The sequence below is a fragment of the Diachasma alloeum genome, unplaced genomic scaffold, assembly GCF_001412515.2.
Source record: "Diachasma alloeum isolate Michigan unplaced genomic scaffold, Dall2.0 Dall_scaffold_00203, whole genome shotgun sequence".
Lineage (NCBI taxonomy): Eukaryota > Metazoa > Arthropoda > Insecta > Hymenoptera > Braconidae > Diachasma > Diachasma alloeum.
Window position 1 is genome coordinate 1136596 of NW_021680368.1, and position 23074 is coordinate 1159669.

The window sequence follows — 23074 nt, forward strand, 5'->3', positions numbered from 1 at the left end:
TATAAATATTGATAATGAATCAAAGAGAATTCGACTAATGATTGAAGTGAATAGCCAAGTAGAGTAAAAGAATCTATAAAGCATTTTTCATTTCCAATTAATTATCAATTTTTTAAAATAATCGGTCTCCATAAAAGGACAGAATTTATTAATTTCACCGATAATATATAGATATATATTATATATATTATATATATTTTATATATATTATATTATATTGTGAAAAAAAAATTTGCCACTGAAGAATTTGAAAATGCCGCGTGTTTTTTTGTGAATAACTTCGTGTCACATATTGACCGATCAGAATTGAGGATTAGCGGTCAGGCAGTTTCGAGATATTTCGATATAAAACAACTTCACGTTTCTTTCATCTTTAGTGAATAGGATTTCAATAATTAGAAAAACACCCAATAAAAATTATTTGACACCCGTAGGTGATGAGAAAAAAATCTATTAATCTGATAGATAAAATCAATTTTCAAAAAATATTCAAATACATACTTAAATAGTTACTTGACAATTGGAGAGTTTCGTGTTCTGCGATTGAATCAGGGCTCGAGAACAATAAGACTACCCTTCTGTTTCACCCCCCCCCCCTCTTGGTGATCTACACACGAAACACTTTAATGATGTGAGGAAATATCACTAGAATATGAGAAAAAAAGTTTCGAGAAAGACATCTACAAAGACTCGTCTCGTATCTCGAGGACAATTTAACATTGACTTTGGCTTCTTATTTCGTAGCAAGTTTGCATAAACGGAAGAGATTCCACTCTTTCCCTCTACTGAAGTTGGCTAACATTCGAGTGGAGGCAATATCAAATTTTGAACCAATAGAGGTATAGTTGGACGATTGGAATTTAGAGGAGAATTCAACTGGTCCTTATCGGTAAGAAGTTCCAGAACGGCCATGAAGTCCCTGATAACTGCGTCTACTACCGAAAAATTTTAGAATCACATATTGCGGAAGTTTAAATAGCAGGGAGCGAGAAATTGAAGTATTCTCGTGGCTCATGAGGAATACTGTGTTGAGGTATGAACGGCGTGAACGTGTGCGAGTGTTATTAATATCTGAAGCGCGGGAAAGAATATGTCTGAAAACTTTACATATGTGAAATATACGGTTGGGTGATGCTGGGCTGTGTGACAAAGAGTATGTGCGGAGTGAGATCGAGAGAGGAATCAGGAAACGAGGAAAGCAATTACACGGAGAAAAAACTTGGAGAAAAATTATTATACAAGTCAAGTACATTTACATGGAAAAAAATATCCTCCAATGTGGTATGTAATATTCTGCATGGAGAGAAATATTCAATAAAAATTACGTATCTTTTCCGTAATTCCGGAGCGAAATGTGATTGTAGGAAATTTTATGGAACTGTCACGGAATTTTTCAAGAGCGTTCCGTAATTTTTACTGAACATTTCTCTCCGTGTGTATTCCTGAGATACTTCATCATCAATTTCGGAATAATATTCCGCAATCCGAAATATTTAATTTGCGATCCCAAAATAATATTCCGGTATCCAGAATATTTTATATTTTGGATTCCGGGATATATTATATTTTAATTAATGCTGATTCATAGGGCTCAACAATACCTACATTTGAAAAAAAAGGATTTAATTTCATCCATCCGTTTGCCAATAATTGTAGAAAAACCTTGTTACACACGTACACACATCTACACCCACGTGCAGACGAAACAAAAAATAACCAATCAATGAAAAATTATAGAACAAACATCTTCTCCTGTTGTTCCAGTCCTTATGATGAATATAAGTCATTAAAACACAAAAGATCCAAAACTCAAAATTGAACGATTACAAAGCTTCCATCCGGAAGCAAAAAAAAAGCAATCAATGAAAAAATAATAGAAGAAACATTTTTTCTTCTTGTTGCAGTGCCTATGTTGAATATAAGTGCAGTTGAAGGTGGTGCTGTTGAACTACCCTGTGACATAACCCCCTCAGGATACGATGCACTTCACATGGTCTTGTGGTTCAAGGACGGAGGTGATGGAAATCCAGTTTACACGTGAGTACATTAAACGCTACATGCACCACCAACGATGTCACTAGAAGCTTTTAATTGGATCCCATCCAAGTTGATCCACCCCAGGATCACACTACGCCCGCGAATAAAGTGAAATTTTCAGTGTTACTTGGGAAGGCAACTGAAACTGCTGAAATCCATGGCTTTTCAACGAATATCCCGTAAAATTCAATGGAGTAATTCATGCGAATAATAACCGCGGGTTGGGTTATATACGGGCGCCTCCACCTGATGACAGAATAGACGCGATGGAACGTTATTAAACGTCGGGGGTTTTCTTGGTACAGGCTGCTTTGATAATCTACGATTCCTATATTTGGAATTCATTTCAGAAGGAATGGATTTCACTTGGCGTAATTCACTCTGTGGGCTGATAAATTATTTCAGCAAGTTAATTAAATTCCGATAGTCATTGAACTGATTAGTCTGAGACGGGACATGAAAAGAGGGTGAATTGATCAATAAATCTGATTCATTTCATTCGTGGAACTATAATTATTCATTCAATCAAGTGAACATAATGTGTACAAATTGGTACCAATTTAAGAGCAATTGATATGATTGAATATTGTGCACGATCTCCGTGATGTGACGGGAAAATTCATCCTACATTAAGGAATTGAAAATTTTTGCCTCTTATTTACGCTACACTTTTTGAATATTTTTATCACATCTCAGCTATACTGAATTTTTCAGTAATTTTGCCATTAAAAATTCGAAATTTGATAGAAAAGTCAATGAAAATTGTTGGTTTCAGCCCAATTATTGCATGGAAATTAATACCCTTTTTCATCACGATGTGTGTAAAGTGACATTTTACGCACGCTCCGCGGGCGCAAAAACTCACTTCCCACACATTGTGATGAAAAATAGAGTTCGATACTCGCGCACGGAGAGAAATATTCAATAAAAATTACGTATCTTTCCCGTAATTCCGGAGCGAGATGTGGTTGTAGGAAATTTTGCAGAACTGTCACGGAAATTTTCCGGAGCGTTTTGTAATTTTTATCTGATTCTCATGTGAAAAATTACAATACCGTCAGTTAAATTTTCTGAGTCGGTTCCGTAATCGGTGAGTGAATTGTGAGTTCCGCATTTTTTACTGAACATTTCTCTCCGTGCGGGAAAGGTGTTTTCGTGTCACGGGACCTGAAAATTAATATACACACCTCGCCATGGAAAACATCACCCTCCCCCACGTACTTGCCATCCTCGCCTTCGGCTCGGAAGCCAATCTTACACGTGGAGAACGGTGATCTGTTTTCCAAGGCTCGGGCATGTAATGTACTATTTTAGACTCGTGGGGTTATATCACTCGCCTTCGGCTCGTGGCAACTCCCACGAGCCCAAAAACACTTTCCCGCAATCGTATCGAAATATACTATTTCCTATCAGATTCGATGTTGCATTTTCTATTAACTGTTTATAATCATTCTCATTGCAAATTTCAGCTCTATCACTGTATGTATGTCATTTTGAGGGCTATTCAACTCTCGTTCAGTATTGTACTGAGAAATTCTATTTAATTATTTTTAATTAATTATTCTTGAACAGAAAACAGAAATGGTTTGAATTGTCAAATGATTTGGATTAATTTTTGGTTAATTTCAAGTAAACCCGAACTTTTAAATATGAGTGATTTTTAAAAATATTCTTTCGAAGTTTTTCTACACTGATAGAACGGATTAGTTATTGTTAACGAATGGATTTTGGTTGGAGGTTTGGGTCTATTCGGTTCCACCAAATGTTCATTCGTTAATAGTTAACGAATGTACATTTGAGGAGCCTTGTTTGACTTGACTTTCGCCATTCAAGTGAACCATTCGTTAACTATTAACGAATATTCATTTGGTCATATTCAACTCTACCATTCGTTAATAGTTAACGAATCTCGTTTGGAATAAATGAATCATTCTATCAGTGTATGCTTATGGGTTATTGAAGTATGAGGCTTGATCGAATGATTTTTCTGGTGAAACTAAAAATTCGTAAGGTTAATTTCTGGGTAACAGCTAATATGAATTTACATTTCTTTGAGCCACCCCATGGAATAATTATGGGAGCTCACGCATAAGTTCTACGGGACCTCCCTACCAACTCCTCTTTTCAAGAGGTACATAATTTCTAAAAATTGTAAATTCGAATTTCAATAGAATTCAAGAACGCATGGTATGGCAATTTATTATAATAACAAGCCATACCAGCGTTTAGCATTACCCAGTGTTTGTGACGTGGACGCAACTGGTATGTAAACCCCAAAAAGCCAAAATAATAAAATTAAATTGACTAAGTCACATTCATTTAGTTTCACCATTTTTCATATTATTTTTCATTTGACAGTATTCGTAAATTTTATCTATTTCATTACCATTTTGAAATCTTTTTTAACCAAATCGTCCCGTTGCCAATAAAATTCATTACGAATATCCATGAAATCTCAATGTTTTCCTAACAGCAGAACAGTTGACAATGTTTCCTAATGGACAGTTGACTTTATTTCCTAAATAATAATTTCTCATCTCCGAAAATTTTCCGCCATTGATGTAATTCAGGAATCGTTTTCTTACCTGTTCATCACCTTTCAGCTTTCAATTTATAGAGATTCTGTGGGGTCTTGAAAATAATCGATAACTCATTTCATCGAAGCCCATTCTGCAGTTCTACAGATTCTTTCAGATATTTTCCATTTGGTACAGCCACACCAACAAGATCCACCTTCCTACTAAATACTGGAGGCTAGTAAACTCAATTCCCGAATATACTTCCACCCGATATCGCATGCTATGCACGGTGTACGTGTTGAGGTGGAAATGGAAAATGAAACTGGAAAAAAACCAGGAAAATAGCGTATGGGTGTATCCCCCATTTTCTTCACAGCGTCTTTTTTTCTAGCGAGGGAACGCACAGTTTGCCGCACACAAAAAAGCGAACTATGATGGTACCTCTTTCCGAATAAAAAAGAATGGTGAAAAAGGGAGAAGAGCTGATCGATCGAGCATCCATGAAATGCAGAGGTAGCCAGCGAAATGCTTTCCCCCTTTCTACCCAGTGTGTAATGTCGATTTCGTCTCTATGTTCAATCATCGGGTTCTCGTTTCGGGTGTTCAATCGTTTGGCAATCCTTCCGGAGTGTTGCGCACGAGCAGTTACCCTGAACAATTCGTGAAATAGAAGCCCCAACCAGAGCATCAAGGGATGAGCCAACAACTGTTATCATGTTGCATGAAAGGTCAACGAGTGATTCTACTGATCGAGTGAGGGAGATTCGAGAAGTGTTTGCCATCCTCGTGCTGCCTGAAACAAAAAGATTGAAAATGGATCGGATCAATCTTGTGTGGGATCAACAAATTCGAAATTATTGGCATTAATTTTTCACTTTTATCAATTATGATTGTTGTTCTTCAATTGATTTCTGATAACACGAGATCGGCCGCGCGTGCTGCTTCGGTTTCAGTCTTACGCTTACGCTTATTCGAGATTTTCGAGATATTTCGAGATCGATTTCCTTTCTCCTTTTTACGATAGGATTACACCTCTATCGCTTGCACGGAAAGAAATATTCAGTAAAAATTACGGAACAATTCACGTAATCCGCAATGGAAAATTGTTTTCCGGCAATTTTTATAGGAATGGAAGAGAAGAAATCTGAAACGTTTAATTCATTTTCAGGTTCATCACCGAACAGAGTACAGAATTGTCATGTAATTTTTCCCGAAGAAGTAAAATCTTACAGAAACTTCTCGACTTATTATGCCTCCAAAATCAAAAATTCTTTAACGTTCAACAATTTCTATGAAGCTGATGAGTTATTTCTACGTTCCGTTCCGTAAAATTTCTCAACGTTTTTTTTCTGGTAATTTTTATTAAATTTTTCTCTCCGTGTGGACTGATTCTATTACTTGAAGAGAAATCTAAATGGAAATATAATGAGAATAGCATTAGTGAGAGTTATTTGAGCATTACGTTTTCGAAAATTTTCGGTATTCTGCACTGCGAAAACCAGTGTTTTTTGAGAAATACTTCTTCTCTAGTAGAAATTGAACAAAATTCTGCGACATTGAGCCAAAGTGCCTAGGCCTATAATATTGAATGTCGCGCGCCAGTGCCGCCGCGACGTTTTTGCGCTGTGAAATTTCTACTAGAGTTTACTTGTATCAAGAAGTTCGTGGCTTGAAAATTATAAAGTGCACAATATCTCACACTAAGAAAAAAAATCTTACGCCAAGAAATTTTATGTTTGTGCGAAAGATGAGAAGAAATTCTTCATATCAAGAAAACGAGTTCTCAAATCCATTAAAGTGGTTTTTGCATTGAAATATTTTATAATTGAGGCTAAAAAACTATTAAACGAATTAATTCAATTTTACTTGGTTTAAGAAATTGCTTTTCCATCAGCAAGAAATTGTCCCCGTCTTTAGGACAAGTACAAAATTAATTGACGAAAGTTTTTATTTTCTTAGTGCAAGATATTGTACTCTTGAAAATTTGCAAGTCAGAAGTTTCTTGATATAAGCAAAGATGTATTTCTCAAAAATCTTTGTTTTTGTCAGTGTGGTCCTGATGAAGTGTCAATATACCAGTATCTATTTATTGATTGACGCATTGACGAATGCATTTACGCTTGATCGCGCCATGGGTTTACAATCATCATATCCACATGGGGAATCAGTACTTCTGGGTGATTGCAATTCCTGAAAATTCAGTTTCCTCAAAATGACCAGTATATTGCGGTTTGTAGCATTTGAATATTCGTTAATAATTCCCGAGGATTTGAATTGCACAGTGGTTAATGGAAGCTCTTAATACCCCTCATAATTTATTATACTCGAAACGCTGTTTTCGTCATTACCTTCACTATTAAAACTTCATTCAAATATTCATCAGACCAGGGACCAACAAATATGGGAATATTGGCCGGTAATCTCGTTATTTAATTATTAATTTCCGGCAGTTTTATAGGCTAGTGATGGTCATTATTTGCGAATCATTGCTGATTGGATGGATGAAACGGTTGATGCACCTTTCTAATTATTTATTCGATAATTGAATTGCGCAAGTGTTAGCTGCATAAACACAACGTGTGTGTATGTGTGGGTGGTTGCAAGATCTCTAATTATCATGTGCCATGCGAGAGTAAACCAGCTGTGTATCACGTCATAATAAGCTACTCTAGCATTCCTCATTAACATTGATCTATACCCTTCTCGTTAGTATTCACGTGATGATTATATTTATAGAGTGAATATGATAATATTCAAACACTTTGAAATTATGGGCAATAACGGGGGCATCAAAAATTGAAGCTGATTTGAAAATCAATAACCAGGCTATGTCAAGTGCTTTCGAGTCACAGCGAGCTAATTTCAATGTTTAATTGGAATCGAAGCGGCAGCGTATCAGCCAAGGGAATGTTTTGACTAACTGTACAAAATATCATGAAAACACATACATAGAAAGATAAAATTGTGCAGATTTCTTCTATAAAATAATTTCTATTGGATGTTTTCTATAGAATAAAAAGGGGGGAAGCTGTGGAAGTTTTCGATATGATCGAAATATGACATTTTTTCTTGTGTGAGCTCAGGTCTCAATCAAAGGTTGTCCCATCTACTGAAGTCCATTTATTTTGACTAACTTCCATTAACCCAAAAATTACAGGGTGACAATTAGGAAGTTGCCTAAACTAATCGTTTATAACTTTGAAATGAGTGCCAGGAAAAAAAAAGAAAAATACATATGAATTGAGTAAAGATGTAATTTTTATTTGGAATTAGTTTCAGTTAAATCAGACACATCTAATAGATACTTATTGAGATTTGAAAAAAATTGACAAATTTAGCCAGGAGATAACTATTAATGGTAAATATTTTCGAAGTGATCTTCAATCAAATTTGCACAATAATCAAGCCGTTTTCGGAAACTATGAAAACTTGTTCAATCTGAGATGGAGAAATACCAGAAATTCCGTCTCTGATGACTTTTTTCAAATCATCTTTGGTCCCGGGTTTTTCCGCATAAACATTATCTTTCAGGAAGCCCCATAAGATGAAGTCACACGGGTTCAAATCGGGTGAATAAGGGGGTCATTCCATACCTCCATGCGCAAACCTGGGGTATCCTAATCCGATGACGCGATCACAAGACATGTGAGTATATTTTGGGCAACTTCCCATTTGTCACCCTGAGTAGGAAAAAGGAAAGTCAAACGATTACACTGTTAACCCTCAAGTGGTCGCGCCTCTTCACCGAACGAGTCTAGTCGTGCGCTAAGCGCTGCGCAGTCCGTGTATTTTCGAGCGCGACGTTGCCAGGACGATTCTCCATCTGCGAGCTGGGAACAGCACGAGGGCTGGCAATGACGCTCGTTAAATTTCTACTTCGACTTTGGTCGCGTAACGAGCGCAGCGCCGTTGTTCTCTGACCGCACTTCACTGAAAAATTAATAAAAAAAAGATTGGGTGGCCGCAGAACAATAAAACCGGATTTAATGCCACGAGGACAGATTATTTAAGGAACTCCTAAATTTCCATTTCGTGAATATCGATATTTTCGCAGTTATCATGGAACAAATAAAGAAGACTGCGCTTTGCTCATAGCGCGACAACTGGAGGGTTAAAAATTTTTGTCTGAATTTTCAGTGCCAAATTCCGGAAATTTTTGTAGTATTCAAGTTCTACTGAAATTTCAGGACATCTTATTATTCAAAAATCAAATATTCCATTGATTTTCTGTTATAAAATACTTGATTTTTCAGTTTAATTATTCTGTGAAAATTCGGAAGAATCAGAAAAATTCAGCGGAAAATTAAAAATTCATCTCTTTTTTTTTCTGAATATTCATGTTCCACTGAAAATTAATTATTTCACTGAAAAAACTTATGAATTTCCATGAATTCTACTTAAAACTTGAAATTTCATAACAATTTCTTCTCAAAAATCGATTGAATATTACTCTCATGAGATTTACTATAATATCTTACTAATATCCACGAAATTAAAAAAAAAATTTAACAGTGTAGTCTTCACTACAGAGTTTCCACAAGTTTGTAAAGTTCTATATTTTCGGAAATATTGTTGGTAAAAAAAAACATGGACAATATCTTGAATCGAAAACGAGATCTCGAACGGATATCTGGAACATTCTACGAAACATGAATAAACGTATCATAATTGTCCCAGTCACCTAGGTCGGAGGAAAATAGAATAATTCTACTTTCTTAATATCACATCTACGTTTTTCTTCGAACAAAGTTAATTAGAATTGATAGTTTGAATTGTGAGATTACCTCATAATTTTTAGGAAAATCGGAATGCAATACAGTGAAAATGATGATTGTTTTTTTTACTTTGAACAAATAATATTAATACGATAATTTAACTGTTAAATTTTTATATTTAACAGCTAAATTATCATATTAATATAGAATAATAAATGATAAATTGGGATAGATGATTATCATCGGTCGTATTGTTTTTTGCAATGAGAATGATTATAAACAATAAATTGAACAAAGGAATATCCATATGGAGTATCGACGCCGGGTGAAAGGTTAAAAAATCACAATTCTTATTTGATTAAACCACGAATCGTCACACTATCATTCAATACCAATTATTCAATACCTGATAGTCACTCAGTTTCAAGTCCTCCCATTACAGAATTATGCTCCTAAAGACGATATCCACAAGCGTCCTCACTAGAACTTGAGCATTATCCCTCAGTTGCACAAGCGAGAGATTTTCTTGAGTACCCACCATAATACTCCCGCTGTCTTAACCTTACACCCACGAATATAACACCACAAAGTCCACACGTGGCTCATGTACTCGAATAATCTCGTAAAGTTTTCATGGTGCTCCGTGCTCTCGCCTCAAGTCATATGAGTTTATTATCGGTGGATAAAATATTATTTATCACTGCGTCATAACTTCTTTATTTTCACCCTTAAGAATTGGGGCTGAATTATATGGAGGGAGAATTGGCCTATTGACTCCACTGAATGCTTCCCAAAACTTCGAACAACTGGGGGAAAGGACTCTAATAAGGGATTGAGTGGCATTTGTTTTGAAATGAAAGGGGAAGAATGAGTTCTAGGTAAAAATGAAGTGAAGTTGAAGTGAATCGCTCGGATGATTTTTCGAGTGTTTCAACTTCCAACTAGTGGGCACCAATTGAGCAGATCGGTTAACTGTTTCACGAAATGATAGGATCGCAGCTGGATTACCGGCGAAGGGTTCGGACCGGAGGTCAGATCCCAGCGGATTCTCGAGATTTCACAGGTCAATTCAGAGGGGCTGAGTCAATTTCTGGTAATAATATTAGTGATTTCAATAACTGTTTTTATGATTCCATCCACTCATGATTTCATTGATGATTCATTCATGATTTCATCATTTCATAATTTCACACTGAGAAAAAAAATTGTTTTTGAATATTTAGTTTTTCAATACCGTATTTCTGCAGTAATTCTCATTAAGTTCCAATTATGACAATTGCCTTGCTCTAGGAGATAATTATGTTAGTAATGACCTTGAGTGTATTCCCTCGATAATTATCAATATTAGAAAATTAATCGAAATCTTTCCCTCTGGAAAATAAGAAATTTAGGAAAAATGAATAATCATTGGAGGAGTTCATCCAAGGTTATGTGCAACATAGTCATCCTCTAGAGCAACATGATTGTCATAATTGAAACCCAATGATGCTCACCTGGGAATGACTCGATTGGAGAAATAAGACTTTGAAAAATAAATGTTCCTCTCAAGTAAACTAATATTTGACAAAATAATTTTTTTTCTTAGTACATCATTCCATGATAGAATTGTTTCATGGTTTCATGAATTTGTCATTTCATGATCTCAAGATTTCATTTATTTCAAACACGATTCTTGTTGACGCCATGACAGATCATGGTTTCAATGATTCCAATCAGCGAAAATCAATACCATTTGCATAATAGAAATCACTGAAATCTCACCCAAATTGAAAAAAAATTGAAACTAAATAATTACTGATTAGAATGATGGATTCTGTTGTCTCATACTAACATTTAAAATTAAAAAATGAACTCTGTACATATTAGTAGACCATGTCGGTCTCATCATTTCATAAATTTTTTAAAATTTTCAAAATTTCTGAAGGTTTTTAAACAAAAATTGGAGCTCAAATCGTTCAGATTTCATATTTCGTAGATTAGGTTCATACGAGTTTATTCCTCTTAGATATCCTGAAACACCCAAAATGGTCAGTACAACCTTGTTCTATAGTATAGCTCACGAATATTGTTGAAACACTTTCTAAATTGTTTCACAAACTACATGAAAATGTGATTTTCTTAAAATAAGAAAACTCTTTATTTGAAATAAGTAAATTCTTTTTGCAAATTTAATAACAATTTTGTTCGAAATAAAAAAATTCTTTATTTAATATAAATAAACCCTTTTTCTTAAAACAAGTAATGAAGTTTATTCATTTTTAACAAAAATATCCTTGAAATAAGTAAAAAATTTGAAATAACAATTTTTATTTGTTTCAAAAGAACCACTTTTCTGGGTGTGGTTATACAAATGACCTCATTATGATTTCAAAAAATAACTCCATGATTGAAAATCCCGAGACTCCACTCTTTTCATGGGAGACTTCGAACTGATTTCATCGCTGAATGACACCATAATTTCAGGTGTTACTAGCCCTCCATCAATTCATAAATATCAGATTTTACGTCATCGCTATCGACATTGAAACATTTGACTCCACATTGACCTGAAAACTCTATCCGCATCATCAATTCCATCAAGACCATCAATAGAATATCCCAGCAGGAAAGCGAATATCGAACAATCTCCAGATTTATCTCCGCACATCAATCCCAGTTGATCGAAATGGGGCTTATTTTTCAATCAATGATAAAATGACAAATCCACGCGTGTTTCACATTTATATCCATTCCTGGAATCGCAAATTTTTTCCCTTCACACCCTAAATAGAGGGGAATGTATATTCGTAGCATTACTTATTCGACCCCCCGATATGGAATCCCTTCCGATTCTTTCTGGTCATCGACAATTTTTCCCCGGCGGATTCCAGCTACTGGGTTATCGGAGTCACCCATCATGTGTTGGAGACTCGTACAAAACTTTCGACATTCATATACATGAGATAAAGCGATACATGTGCATGTAGAGGCATAAAATCTTGGGGGTATGTTGAGATAGGATCGTGACATACTGTAATTTTGATCTTCGTGATCGTCGCCGGAAGACAATAGTACTCGATTTGCCATAGAGTACGCTCAGATTAGAATAAAATCCTCGATCATATTTCACAGCTATCACAGAAGAAAAAAACCACGAATCGGGTATTTAACCCCCTTTTTTATATTTTAGTGTGTTTCTCGACGTTTAAAAATGCTAAAAAAATTGGAGTTCCTAGGTCAATCCTTTTATTAAGTGTTGGCGTTGTCCGTTTTTTTCGGAAAATTTGTTTAGCTAAAAACAAAAAGAAACGTCGAGCGAACTGAATTGCGGTGCGAGTGAGTCCCGGTTGACCATTCGAGCGACAGTGTTGCTACATTTACTGGTGCTCGCTTCCCGCTGTGTGCTGTGTGTAAGCTCCAATGTGGCACCAGCGCGCACGGTTTAACCCAGCGACGCTGCGCTAACCTTGCGACGGATGAAAGCTGGCGGTTGAGCGCGTGTGACCGAAGAATAATATTCCGGAATCAGAAATATTTGTATCGCGGAATCCGGGATCTTATATTCTGGAATCCGGAATAATTTCCCGGAATCTGGAATAATATACCGCAATCGGGAATATTATTCCGGATCGAAGATAGCCATATTCATAAATCATAATTGCTGTTAAATTTTGAAGCCATCAATTAGTTACCATTATTACTCTTAACCTTATAATTATTCAAGTAATCGTCGATTTAATTATTCAAATTTTAACTATTTTATTAATCAATAATTTAGGTGGGAAGATTGCCGATTATTTGGTTAATCGATAATCCCTTTAAAAAAATTAGAAATATTCACTTAATGGAAAATTTACAGTTCTATGCTATCAATTATTTAATTGGCTCGGTCCGTAACGGCATCAGATTTAGATGCCGTTACCGGCATCGCCGGCTCGCGCTCGGGATTTTAATCTGCAAAAATTCTCCCTCTCGTTGCTACGCAACAAAACAATCGGAAAATATCGTCCAGAAATATTACTACTGGAAATATTTCCCTGAGTGCTCCTCGCGATTACTGCCCGATCTCACTTAAATTCGGACGGCGCATCGTCGGTACATGCCAACTCTCATAGACGTAACATACAATATTTCAATGCGAGGAAGTCCCCGGAATATCATTCCGGAATTGAGCACAAAATATTCCGGATTCCGGAATATTATTCTGGAATCGAGAATTCAATATTTCACTGTCAGAAAATTACTCTTGAAATTTCAAGTAAAAAATCTTGAACATTTTTTAACAACAAATAATTTACATAGGATTTCCATTGATCTTGTTTTTGATAAATCAGTCAATGTTCTTGAATATTCAATGGAAGTTGATTTCTCAGGTTCATACGACAATATAAATCACTGAAAATCGTGAAAATTCAGGCAAATTTTCGTCTGAATTTTTAATCTCTTGTAAATTCAATTGAATGTAATGCTTAGTTTTCGCGATGGGTGTGAAAATCCAAATTCCCATTGAAAATTCAATGATCATTCATAATGAATAACTTAATTTTATTGAATTTCCAAGATGAACCAGGAATTCTATGAGCAATTTAGTCTGAAATTGAATTCAATTTCCAAATATTGAAAATACAAATACATCTGTTACTTAAATTTCAAAAAATTTCTAACAATGTTCAGATTCCGAAATATTATTGCGGAATTCAGACCATAATACAGCACATGCGCAGATATTTTTATTCGTAATTGTTACTTATCTTTCCGTTTATATTTTTATAACTGCAGACCAGTTTTATCTACTCGTAACAAGTGAGCTCCCATTACTCGACTAATCCACGGATACTCCAGCATGCCATACCACTGATACTATTCGCATTACATGGTAAATAAGCGGTAACAACGAATAGCACGCCCTATCTCTATCTACACGTGCCTCAGACCCTCCTAACGCGGTGGGAGGGTGTGCTAGAGTCTCAACCTCGAGCACCACTACAATCGAGGGAGAAAGCCGAACAGAATTAGAGAGATATGGTCTGGTCTATCGGATGGGTTAGGAATGGTTCGATGCCAGTGGTGGCGTGCGAACCGGCTGAGACCAGGCTGGCATGCAACCAACCCTAACTGCTATCGCGAACACTGTCATCCCGCGGAATAGATTATAGAATAATACTGAGACTTGGGTTTCGTATAATGCCTGGGGGGATGGCAAACTCGAGAAGTTTGGATATATCAACATTTATTCGGGATATCGGGAAATCTTTGGGATTGCGGGAGCGTCTCCACTGTGATTTCTATATTTGTTAGATTCTTGGTAGAAATGTAGAGGACATGGAGCGGAAGGATATGATGTTGACGAGAGCTAATCTGAATTGCTAACACAGAGAACAACATTTTCAAGTACCCATCCTTAATTTTTCGGAATCTATCCTTAGTTTTAGGGATTCGTGATTGGAAAATTCAACGAGTGCAAAATTGTAAAATTGTATGACATAGACATTGCCACTAAATTGTAGAGATTCACCTCCAATTTTTAGGAATGTATCACTAAATTTTGTTGGTAAAAATAGTCGGTGATTGGAATCTATATATTAGAGTTTATATTTCTTGACTAAAAAGAATCCCATTAGTTTACCATAACAGAATTACAGGTTACGACAACTCAACACAAACTTGAATGTCACAAATTTCGTTCAATGTGATGTCCGGAAAGCTCAATTTAAACATCGGCTTCATTCGAGAAAACAACATTCAATTCATTCCTCAATGCAATCATTTCTTAGGTAGGATTTTTGATCACTTCATGAAAGTAGAAAACTTCTCGACTGGAGATTATATTAGGTTAAAGAAAATAGAGCTTTTCCATTTTTGTGGTGAATACGTGTGACTTGACGCCAAGGACTGTTTTATTTGATTCAAGTAAATGTATCTCCAGAAGAAATAATTGATATTCACTTGATATTCATTCGAAATTAGTTCAAGAATAAAATACTTGAACCAAGAAAGAAACATCTTAATATAAATACTTTTTTCTATTAGTGCAGTATCATCAAAAATGGATAATACATTCTCGAATATCAGTGACATGCGCCTGGAAATCAGTGTCATCAGTGTCAATCAGGTGTCCATAAAAATCTTACGAAAGGAGTGAATCTAAGTGTGAAATATAAGCGTAAAGAGTAAGGATCGAATTTGGGAGTTGAGGAAAAGAGTTGAGTGTGACGGTCAAGCATAGGAGTCAAGCCTAATGCCCAAACATAAGCGTGAAAGTTGGTTGAACAGCATCAGAATCAAGATGAGTGATCAAGCGCAAGAGTCAACACCAAGACGGTTGCCAGATACTCCTATCGTCAATACAGAAGGGAAACGTCAATAACAGCATGAAGACCGCTCAAACAAGGAATGGTCAAACGAAGATGAATCGAGTTCTAACAATTCCTCCTTCGACTACTCCTTATTTGACTCTCCCTCATTTTGCCACCCCCATAAATCCATGTTGAACTTTTCCTCAACCAAGTTCTTGCTATCTTACGTAAGATCTCAAGGAGGAGATCTCCAGAATCTTGCAACTTGCACATGGGGGAAGTTGGGTGTTAGAGCAGTCAAAAATCCCATTATGTAAGATAAGGACAGTCACAGTAAATAGGACGAGAAGAAGATTTTATCAAAATACTTGTCAAGTTTATTTCAATCATATTTGAGTTGAGAAATTCTTCTCATCACTTGAATATCGACACAATCGAACATCCTTTAGTCTCAGGTATAAGCAAAAATGTGAATGAAGAATGTAGTAGAATGTAAAGGAACCATGACTACCAAATTCACTACATACATATGGAAAAAATTTCGTAGTGACAGAGTTCCTAAGTAACTCCTACAATAAAGAAATGGCAGTGCCGTGACTGGTAATATCTGGCTTTAAGACGTCAAATATAACGACAGACGCAGCTGGACCCAGTCCCATGGCAATTGAATAAGTTGACAGTGCAACAAGTGCAAGCCATGTGAACGACCAAACATCACAGTTTTGCTTTTTAAGTAGAGAAAAAATAGAAAATAGACGATGGCCAATCATCATTCCTGCGCAGGACAGCAAGATAAGGGCTCTCATTCGATCTATTGTCTAATGTACTGCGATCTAATAGTGTGCATGATGGCGACAATTATCGCTGCAAAAGTCGGACCCGATGAGCTAGTAGCGAGTTCAAATATAACTGTCAGGTAGGTGATCTCAGAAGGAGCAAAATTGAAACTGGAGTGCTTATTGAAGTCTAAATCGAAAGACCTGATGAATTAACGATGTAACAGGTATAACTCTTACTATAACTGAACATTCTGAAAGATGTGAAAGACGCGAGTGCATTCTCTCGAATCTATTTTCACGAGGCTCTTCAGAAGTTGAAATAATTCACAATCCACAGTCTCTTAGTCACTATTCCTCAGCGACATTAGGGATCTGTGACTTCACAGAATTCGAGTGTAATTCATATTCATGTAGACCATAAAGTGATGTGACTTACCTAGTGGGTCTCTCCACATCGCTCTTCCGCATCAGATAAATCGCTGTTTCGGGCATGAATATGAACGCTGCAAATATAGTAAAGACCCAATTGCTCCACCTATCCCGCATATGAGTGTGATGAGAATGCCCAAATGGATAGAAAATCCAAGAAAACTTCCTAGCTAACCTCGAATCAATTCATCAGCAATCTGAGAACCGTAACCTGATGTCAAAGCAAAACAAATCCCACGGACGAGTCCAGTCAGCAAACGAGAGATGAGGAGGTAGTAGTAGTAATGCCGCGAGACATTTCACGAGACATTACGAGACAATACTTTGGAGGGATTGTCCCGGTCTCAGCGAACACGAAAACTTTTGCTCTAATCTCACTCTTGAAATGCGCAGTATCGACTCCTCTTGTGATGAATTGGAGTCAATTTATCTCCTCTCGGCTTCCAGTTTTTCGTGATTTTTATTATTAGAAAATCGAGACGAGACAAATCGAGACAAAAATCGCGATTTTACATTAAAAAACACGAAAAACTTGAGACCGAGATGAGAAAAAATGGACTCGAAGTCATCACGAGAGACGTCGATACTGTACATTTGGAGACTGAGATGAGAGCAAAGATTTTGATGTTCATTGAGACCAAGACCATCTCTCCAAAGTTTTGTCTCGTAAAGTGTCTCGCGGCACCACTAGGTGGTAGTGCAAAAAGCATGAATAACCAACTTCCTGTTGCTGATAGTGTCATCAAGCATCCTGTCTTTTTTCGCCCGCTCGGTTGGCCATGCGTAAAATGGGAGAACACATATTGATGAGATACCTGTGACCGAAGATAACCAAGAAATTAGATCTTCTGTCATTGGTTCTGTACCGACTGAAAACACCTGACAAATTGACTGAAACAATTGGAATCTGTAGATAACTTTCTGTCTTGCCGCCCTTCTCTCCCTCCAATGAAACAATTCAAGGGGCCGTTCGCCCGATTCATTCATCCATCATCGCCGGAACTAATGACGCGGAGTCTTCATAACTTTGACACACTCATAGCGTGATCTCTACAATTTAACAATCAAGTCCGCGATAGATACACACTGACCACAACACGGTATGATCTCTTTCATGTATGAAGTATTTGTTATGTCACTACGTGACACTTGTATTGATTCATTACATGTCTACTATCCATATCATTGTCGGAAGGACTAAGTGGGCACTGAAAATGATGATGAACTGACTTTCGCAGTGTGAGTCTACGTAAAGTATTTATCGTGAAGCGGCAATCGCGATCACTGTTGTACATCTAATGTTCTTGTTTACGGTATATAGAACCATAGCTACCCCCCCTCCCCCCAAGACGGAAAATTACTGAATAAATTTGACGGATGCGATTGATATGGATAAGAGTGAATCATGTTGAGAATTGTCTTATTTCATGGCGTGTTTGATGTTTCACGCAAAGACTCAGCGATTTGATTCAGGTCGAAGTATTGTACATCTCCTGGGCCCTCTTTAAAGTCCACTTTCAACATAAAACCTTCGTGGAAACACTGTCTCGCCTCGTCGAGAAGAATATATCCTCAAAATGCGTATGAAGATAATTTGAACAGTTTTTACAATACAATTTTATGACTATCCTTGAATTGAGAGATTATTATCACTTTTTTTCCTCGTTACTAGAATTCTTCTCATCACATTTTTTCCCACTTAATTCCTCGAATATAGTCACCATCGATCGTCCTTTAGTCTCTGGTACAAGCAAAAATGTGAACAAGAATGTAGCAGTACAGAACAAAGCGAGAATGAAAAAATATGAATGGTTACCGAATTCAGTTGATACAAATGGAAATAATTTCGTGCTGACAAAGCTCAACAGTAACGCAAAAACTAAAGATATAGAAACACCGTGACTTGCAATATCTGGCTTCAAGACTTCAGTTGAAACGATATACGCAGCTGGACCTAGTCCCATGCAATAAGCAATTGAATAAATCGACAGAGCAACAAGTGGAAGCCACGAGAATGTTGAAACATCGTAGTTCTGGCTCTTCAGTAAGAAAAAAATGAAAAACAGTAGATGACAAATTATCATTCCGGCGCAAGACAGCAGGATGAGAACTCTTCTTCCAATACGATCTATTGTCAATGAGGCCAGTGATGATCCGATAAGTTGAATGATTGCGACAATTATTGCTGCAGTATTTGGGGCTAATGAACTATTAGCTGGTTCCAATATCATCGCTGTGTATATAATCTGAAAAGAACCAAAATTTAAACATAAATGCTTATGATAGTGGAAATTAAGCAAGATGAATTGATTATTGCTCTCACCACGATTGAACATCCCGAAGTTTGTTGTCCGCCAAAGAGCCCCAAAGAAATGATCAATCCCTTGATCGTCCCTCGGTCTCTAAATAGATCGTTCACGCGAACAGATTTATTCGAATCAGTTTCCATGAGGGTCTTTTCAAGCTGGAGTAATTCACGATCCACAGTCTCTTTGTCGTTATTCCTCAGCCACATTAGGGATCTGTGAATTGTTACAATTCCACTGGCATTCGTATTTATGTATATTATTAAGGATATTCAAGGAGTTCAGGCAATTTTTTCTGGGGGAAATCGTCTTCAGAGGTTATAGAATAGACCAAGAGTATTTTTTAGTATTGCCGCGTGATCTTTAGGGGTTAGACCAACGAGAGTCAAGTGTGAAATTGAATAAAGAGTTGTTCACAATATTCATTCACGAACTTCCCGAAAAGATGTATTCAACAATGAAAATCCGAAAAACTACGTCGATGGCAAAATTTTCGATAAAACTGAAATCGTGCTTGAAAAAAATTTGATAACTTGCACATAGTACTCGGATATCCTTAAGTGTTTGTGGCGGTTAAGTGCGGGTAGCGAAATAAAAACTCGCGGGTGAAATAAGAAAGGCGTTTGTATTTAGCACCTGAGATGTGTTTGCAATGGCGACTCAAATCCGACTGACTCGTTCGGTCGGGAGTGTGAGGGTTTAAATACCTTTTGTTATGGTAGGTTCGAGAATTGTCCAGAAATTTCGTGAGAGACAAGGATAGCTTGTTGTTTGTCTCGGACGTAACGATACAGCATATTCGAGACGCGTTATACGAATTTCGGAAAAGATATTTCATAGTGGCTCGCGCCACAGTATCATAACTTACCTAGTGGCTCTCTCCATATCTCCCTTCCTCATCAGATAAATCGGCGTTTCGGGCATTAACATGAACGCTGCGAAAAACAAGAAAGGCACGATTGTTCCGCATATCGCAAAAGAATGATAAGATAGTATAGCACCGCATATGAATGCAATGAGAATGCCCAAATTGATTCCAAAACCGAGGAGACTTCCCAGCTGCCCTCGAATCGATTCATCAGCAATCTCAGAGACGTAAACTGATACCAAAGAGAAGCAAATCCCATAGACGAGTCCAGTCAGTAAACGAGAGATGAGGAGGTGGTAGAAGTTCTGTGCGAAGAGTATGAATAGCCAACTTGCTACTGCTGGTAGTGCCATAAAGCATCCCGTCGTTTTCCGTCCAAAGCGCTCGGCTGACCATGCGTAAAATGGAAGAACACATATTGATGAGATACCTCCGACGGAAGATAGCCAAGAAATTTGATCTTCTGTCATTGGTTCGGTACCCACTGGTGTGTCTTGCTTCACTAGTTGAGGAATTACTGGTGAGGACCAACCTCCCAGCATTCCACTGAATACACTTGACAAATTGACTGAAACCAGAAGAGGAAAGAATTAAAATCAATCAGTATTTCGCGTAGTGATGCCGCGAGACATTTCATGAGACATCACGAGACAAAACTTTGGAGTCTCAAAATACGTAATATCGACTCCTCTCGTGATGGCTAAGAGTCAAATTATTTCATCTCTGCATTATTCGAGACTGAGACGAGAGCAATGATTTCCGTATTCATTGAGAACGAGGAAATCATCATCTCTCCGAAGTTTTATCTCGTACACTGCGAAAACTAATGTCTGAATTTCAGACACTTTTGTAGATACTTTTCAAACACTTTCAGACACTTTTGAGACATTAAAATGTGTCTGAATCAATAGAGGTATTTCAATTTCAGACACCAAGATGTCTGAAATTAAGATACAGACATCAGGTTCAGACACAAGCGGTGTTGGAAATTTTCAGACATGAGTTAGAGTTTCAGACACTTTTAAAGAGTCAGACGTTTTTTGCCATCTGTCATCTTAAATTCAGATGGTTGTCGGACACCTAGTTTTTGCAGTAGATGAGTCAACTTTTCAGACACGAGAAATATTTTAAAAATTAATGTTTGAATAAACTTTGCCGTCTGAATCAGGCGAGATATCTTAATGGTGAAATGTTTGAATCGCTCATAAATAACTGAATTTCAGACACTGAAAATATCTGAAAATAAATACCTGAAATTTTTCAGACACAAAAAATGTCCACCATCATTTTCAGACAGAAACGGTGGTTGAAATTTTCAGACATGAGTCAGATTTTCAGACACTTTTGAAGATTTAGACGTTTTTTACCATGTGACATCTTTAATTCAGATAGCTGTCAGACACCTGGTTTTTGTAGTGTAAAGTGTCTCGTAGCATCACTAATTTCGCAACGAAACGCGATAAATTGACGCAAAATTGTTGGAAAATCGAAAACTTACTGGCAATCGCTGCGGCATATTGAGGCCACTTATCACATTTAGGTCGGTCGCATGTCAATCCGAACATGATTCCTTATGGAATGAGACTTATTGCATTGACAATTGAAGCGTGCTCATTGTCCGATCAACTTCTTCAGAATGTTCATCGTTAATACCACATGCTCGTTGCAAAAAATTGTGGTATATCTTCCGCGTTTTTAGACAATGTCCACCATTAACTTCTATCGCAGACCAGTCCTGTCCACTTCGCACAATAAAATGCCAGGTATAAACTCGTGAAGAATGTGTGAAACTTTAGACCTCGGGTGTTATTTTCTTCTGAATGATTGTTTTATCTCTTGGCGCTGAATTTGTTTGATTTCTTAACACGTGTCTTTATTAATCATGGTCACGTAAAGATATCTGTCAATGCACTGTCGAATCAAACTCAACACTAACATAAGAGTCATCTCAATGTGTTTCCCTTCACTCTTGTCGATTGATATTCTCTTGTTCCAATGTTCTCTACAGGTGCCCTTGCTTTTGCGTTGCTCACGTGTGTGTATTTGAATACATCACACGAACATTTGAACTCCGCACGGAGAAAAAAGTTGGAGAAAAATTACCGAATAAGTTAAGTGCACTGGTGAAACTTTTCATCTGAATTTTCTGTGCTAAGTCCGGAAATTTTTATCGTGTTCAAGTTCCACTGGAATTTCAGGAAGTCTTGTCATTGAAAAATCAAACATTCCATTGATTTTCTGTTTAAATGATCTGGAAATGAATAAAATACTTGATTTTTCAGTTCAATTATTCTGTGAAACTTCAGAAAAATTTGGAAAATTCAGGGAAAAATTGAAAATTTATGTCATTTTACTTCTGAATATTCATGGTCTACTGAAAATTCAATCAAGTTGTGAAATTCAGATCTCACTCCCACCGTAAACTCATGAATTTCCGTGAATTCTGCTTAACACTTGAAATTTCATTACCATTTTTTCCCTAAATCCGATTCTCACAGATATTATAGTAAATTTGGTGAGACTCTCTCATCAGATTTACTATAATATCTTCCATCAAATTTCAAAAAATTTCAACAGTGTAATCGGAGAGCGAACTTTATTTTCAGTGCTTTTATCCTGTATCAGCGAAAAAGTGCGATATGAGTAGCGAAATTTACTCTGATGACCCGGGAAAATTTACTGACCGTGAGAGACATTTATACCGGAACTGTAAAATTTTTCCGGTATCCGATCAACAATTATCCCAGTGAACGTCAATAATTGCTTAATATTGTGTATAAGTTTTCTGTAAGGGACAATGATGTTTATCCAATACTAATAAAAAAATACTTTTGCCAAGAAAGCATTTTCTTGGGAGAAGAATTTATTTTTTTGGAAGCGTATTTCTCGAGGCCAGCCGTTCTCAGGTGGACCATGTCCATTCCTAAATATTACAATCATGTTGAATTATGAGATGTTCATGCAATATATGACCTTGAAGACCCTTCATTATTTTCCAATGTTTTCAAATTTGAGATTTTATTACGTAAAATAATTTGGAATAATTCTGAATATTAATAATTGTCAACGAAGTTATTTCAAGATCATGCGTAGCATAATCATCCCATAGTTCAACATAATTGTAATATTTGGAGATGGACTTGCAC

The 23074-nt window shown here is 36.7% G+C and overlaps 1 protein-coding gene across 1 annotated transcript in view; it reads left to right on the forward strand.

Moving 5' to 3' along the window:
- Positions 1-1155: 1155 nt before the first annotated feature.
- LOC107035956 (hemicentin-1) overlaps positions 1156-23074 on the forward strand; it is a 222807-nt gene continuing 200888 nt past the window's right edge. The window contains exons 1-2 of the mRNA XM_015253624.2: positions 1156-1246; positions 1905-2037. Of these exons, the coding sequence (XP_015109110.2) occupies positions 1156-1246; positions 1905-2037 (224 nt within the window). The remainder of the gene's footprint in view (positions 1247-1904; positions 2038-23074) is intronic.